At 35.2% G+C, this 4,517-nt stretch overlaps 1 protein-coding gene across 1 annotated transcript; it reads right to left on the bottom strand.

Annotated features, from left to right (window-relative positions):
- Positions 1-803: 803 nt before the first annotated feature.
- LOC132748625 (angiopoietin-related protein 7-like) lies at positions 804-2,354 on the bottom strand. The gene is made up of 2 exons (XM_060738240.1): positions 2,196-2,354; positions 804-1,489 (listed from the first exon to the last, which is right to left on the bottom strand). The coding sequence occupies exons 1-2, from the start codon at positions 2,209-2,211 to the stop codon at positions 1,101-1,103; spliced, it is 405 nt and encodes a 134-aa protein (XP_060594223.1). The 5' UTR covers positions 2,212-2,354; the 3' UTR covers positions 804-1,100.
- Positions 2,355-4,517: the final 2,163 nt, after the last annotated feature.

Below are 4,517 nucleotides of genomic sequence, written 5' to 3'. Positions count from 1 at the left end.
CTTAAATGCTAGATCTGCATATGCAATAATAATAAATTCATTCTAGAAATATAATTAAATGTGTCAATACTAGAAATCAGTACATACAGGGAGATAATTTGAAAATTGAGATGGAGTTATGGTTCTCTTGCTGTGCATTCTCACTAGTATCTATATTTTAGTTTAACTGGAATCTCTAATACTTTAATAAGTTACACTCTGGACAAAGAAAATACAGACCATGTTAACCTTTGACCTCTATAGTGTGACTTTGATGGACGGGTCTGTGTATTGCACATGAAACATGGTCTTATTATGGTGAATATTTGTGCACTTTGTTTAAATGAAAAGTTGTGCACTTGACACAAAACAGACCATGTAAAGCTTTGACCACCGAGTGTGAACTTCTTTTCCGAGTGTGGCACATGATACATCGTCTTATTATGGTGAACATTAGAGCCAAGTTATTTCAAAATCCCTTCATGGATGAAAGAGTTATGGACCGGACACGAGATATGCCCTCCATCAGACAATGTTTGACCATTTGTTCTCCAAGTGTGACCTTGAGTCTGGAGAGGCTGGGTGTTGGGCATGACACATTGTCTTATTATGATGACCATTTGTGCAAATCAAATTTTAAATTCCCTCGATGAATGCCTGTTTAATGGACCAAACACGAAAGGTGACGGATAGACGGATGGACAGAGTCCATTTCTATTCAGAAAGGCGGGAAACAACAAAAACAAACCCTGAGCCACCAATAGTATAAAGTTTTGAGCCCTTTGTTTTAATCAGATATTTGAAGTAAATAATAACAAAAAATATATCTTTTAATGCAAATATTTGCTTTACTTAAATGCGAAATCAATGCATATGGTTTATTAGTATATATAACCATTTAATCATATAACATGATCTAAGTAAAAAGAAACCTGGAATTTTGACAATTGTTGAATTTAGGTACCAAACATTCCCGGAGATTTAAAATTCTAAAATTACATAAACAAAAATTCTTAAAAACATAAGTACGGTAAGTCAGATCTGATAATGTTTGTCGATTTCCAGGAAAACAACATGGCAAATACTAAAACAATATAAATGCATTCGGATAGCAGAACGGTTTAAATGTGATACAACTCTAAACTTATATACTTCAGGGAGTAACCATAGCCTTTCCAGTCTTTATAATATATACCGTCGTAAAACCCCCCAGCGGGTGTGTATGGACCGGAGGGATAATAGTGCCCGGTCGGGAGTGTATAGCTACAGTAGTTATACCACCAACCGCCTTTCTGGTTATAGGCACATTTGTTTGCGTCTGGTCGATCAATGGTTGCGAAAGGCGTGCCGTTGCTGAAACCAAAATCGTCTGGAAGAACACGGCTTGTGACGTAATTGCCAATGTGCAATGGATAGCGAGAAATTGCCGGACCTAATGCGAAATAATTGTACTGGATGGTACGTATGTCATGAGTCCAGTCTTGAAGAGTCACAGCGAGTATTTGATATCCTAAAAGATAAAAACAAACATCAAACATGTCAACTTTATTTTTTATTTCTCAAGAGATTCATATAATATCTGCCGGACTAATAGGTCATTATTATGTTCAGGGCCCGCAGTGTGGAGTTTAAGGCATATAGATTTAATAATGGATCTGAGACGGATGACTCACTGAACATCAAAATGACATTCCTCTGATAAGTTGAAATACTGTTACAGTCTATGTCTGTGTTGCCTGTTACTATTACAGTGCGAGTTTATCTTCCAAAATGTCTTCTTACAGACGAAAGAGGTTAAAACAACAAATTGTCCGAGGCGGAGCCACTTTTGGAAGGTAAAGTCGTATAATTGCTGTCAATTTGTATAATCCTTCATAGTTTCTTGTATATTTCATGGATGCTGTTTTTCCTCTTAGTGTGTTTCGAAAAGAAGCAACCAAACGAATAAATTAACAAACAAACCAATTATTGCTAAACTGGTGTTCTCAAACAGAAGAAGAAAATAAAAAAGAAAAACTTTTTTTCATATCCAATTCCATGTGACCCATTTCCTGATTCAGACGGCCATGGAGCAGTCAAATTTCATGCGGACCGACTTCCAATACTCAATCAGGAACAAAACAAAAAATGTTGAGAACAATAACTAACATTTAACTTAAGTTTCTTAGTTTCTGTAAACATCATACTACTGAAACAAGAATTGAAAATCAGTTTACCGGAATCTGTTAACATTTAAATCCTATATAGTCCAAGCCAAAAATCACAGCTTGATTGAATGCCAAACCCATTTTCGTAGTCGCGCCAACCCCTGGCAAAGTTCACTGAATCATATTTCTGCTGCATAATTTGAATCCCGGGACCATTAACACCAAAACGGCAGTACATCTGGATACAAAATATCATTTAATTATATGTTTTTCAATTATGAGTCTTTTGTTCGCAGAAATTGATTGAATGAAGTTGATCTTTATCAAAGTCATCGAGGCGTTGTTTATGTCCCTTACATGCCTTAACATCCATTCTTACATAGAAGGAGGACCACACAACATTTCCAACGATAAGTCAAGACTTGATTCAAACATTTATTTGATATGGGAGGAAACGACAAATAAGATGAAGTCAATGTATAGTTCTCACGAATTCTGGGTCAAGTTCCATTATACATAAGTAACTAGAAATTCACCTGCGTGCATGTACGTTCATCTATCATAATTATGAACACGTATCCCGTTAAAATCTATGATATATTAAAGCTTTTTATGGTGACAATTATATAAATGTATATATACAATGTTAGTATAATAAGTTGTAATTGTACCATACCTCAAAAGGCTCAGACGTGTTGAAACGCACCATATAAAAGTCAGATTTGTTGTTACCATGTTGTAGGGCATCTTGACAATCTGTGAAACAAATTTATAAAGAAACAGTTTAACATTTAGCTTGCTTGAACCGTAAGTGGTTAGCTTTTGCCACCCGTGTAGTGCCATCCGTATAGACCATTGTCACCCGTATATAGCATTGTCACCCATATTTCCACCCGTATAGAGAACTGCCACCAGTATAGACTATTGCCCACCCGTATATAGCATTATCACCAGTATTGCCACCCGTATAGCGCATTTCCACCCGTATAGATCATTGTCACCCGTATAGAGCATTGCCATCGGTATATAGCATTGTCACCCGTATACTGTATTCCTAGAAAAGATTTCACGCATTTTAAGTTAGCGCTTTTCGCGGTAGACATGATTACGCGAATCTTTATAGCCGCGAATATGTCACTTATAACAAATCCGCGAACATTTCTAGTTTCAACCAAATAAAAACATAAACGTTCAGAATATTTATTATAATTTACTTACGCAATAACATATAAACACAGGTGCTATAGAAATGTGTAAAGAATTATGTAAAGTTCATCTCCTTACTAAACCACCACATATCCATATTTACATTTCAATATACCTATAATGCACATAACAAAACAAACAAAAAACATGAAAAAAATGTCAATTATTAGTAATTATCACGCTTATTCACGTTATTTGCTAGTCACAGCGTATACAAAGCATTTACAGTTTGCGTACATTAAATGACTTGGATTTTATTTGCTTGGAGTAGGTGTAATCCTTTGTTTAATTTAATTCAAATGAATATCCTATCTCATGGGGAGAAGGAATTTTTGCACCAATATTTAATAAAGTTTCCTTTTAAAAGGAAAGGCTTGCTCAGTTAAGCCATCATCCCTTCCCTTTAAATTTTTTTTTTTGTTTCAATTTATTATCACAATTTTTTTTAATTACGGTATTTGTATATCATAAAGGGTTTTTTTAGTGTTTTTTTTTCTCGAAAAAAAAGTTTCACTTTTAAAGGGATATACATGTAGGGTAAGCCAAAGACTGGACGAGCACCTGTGCCCATTTGTTTGAGCACCAGTGTTATGCGTGCAAATTTGGACAAAATAGGGACCAGAAGTCCACTGATTATAACTGAACGGGAACATGCTGACGATAACAGTAGCAACTTTTTTTTTGTAAAAACGAATGTTTTGTTTGTCAAAAACGATTCGAAATCTATTCTCTATTGTATAAAACTAATAAAGAAAATAATCAATCGTAAAAATACTAACATTGGCTCTCACGTGGATACTGAAGGGAAACAAGTGTGCACATTTCATTTCCACTTTTTTCGCAGAGAGTCTTTCGTTTTGGCAGTTGCTAATTTCATTTATATAGCAGCTTTAGAGACAAGTAAATGCACTAAAAGACTTCGTAACGTGGTACCAATTAATAAGCATGTATCAACTATGTTACACCTAAAATATCTATGATCGACAACACAGCCCAGGAGATCAGCATGTGGCAAGGTTAATGATATGCATGGGCTATTTTTAGATTACCTCACCCTGTCAGTAGATCTAAATATAGCTTGATCATGCACTAATATTCTGCGTGATTCGGTCACAATCTTTTGATAAGCAGGACCGCCCTTTGGAGACGGAATAAGTTACTACAGTAACCATTCTCTATTGTATA

The sequence above is a fragment of the Ruditapes philippinarum genome, unplaced genomic scaffold (assembly GCF_026571515.1).
Source record: "Ruditapes philippinarum isolate M1 unplaced genomic scaffold, ASM2657151v2 ctg22863_1_1_1_1, whole genome shotgun sequence".
Taxonomy (NCBI): domain Eukaryota; kingdom Metazoa; phylum Mollusca; class Bivalvia; order Venerida; family Veneridae; genus Ruditapes; species Ruditapes philippinarum.
This window is presented reverse-complemented; position numbering and strand designations above follow the sequence as displayed.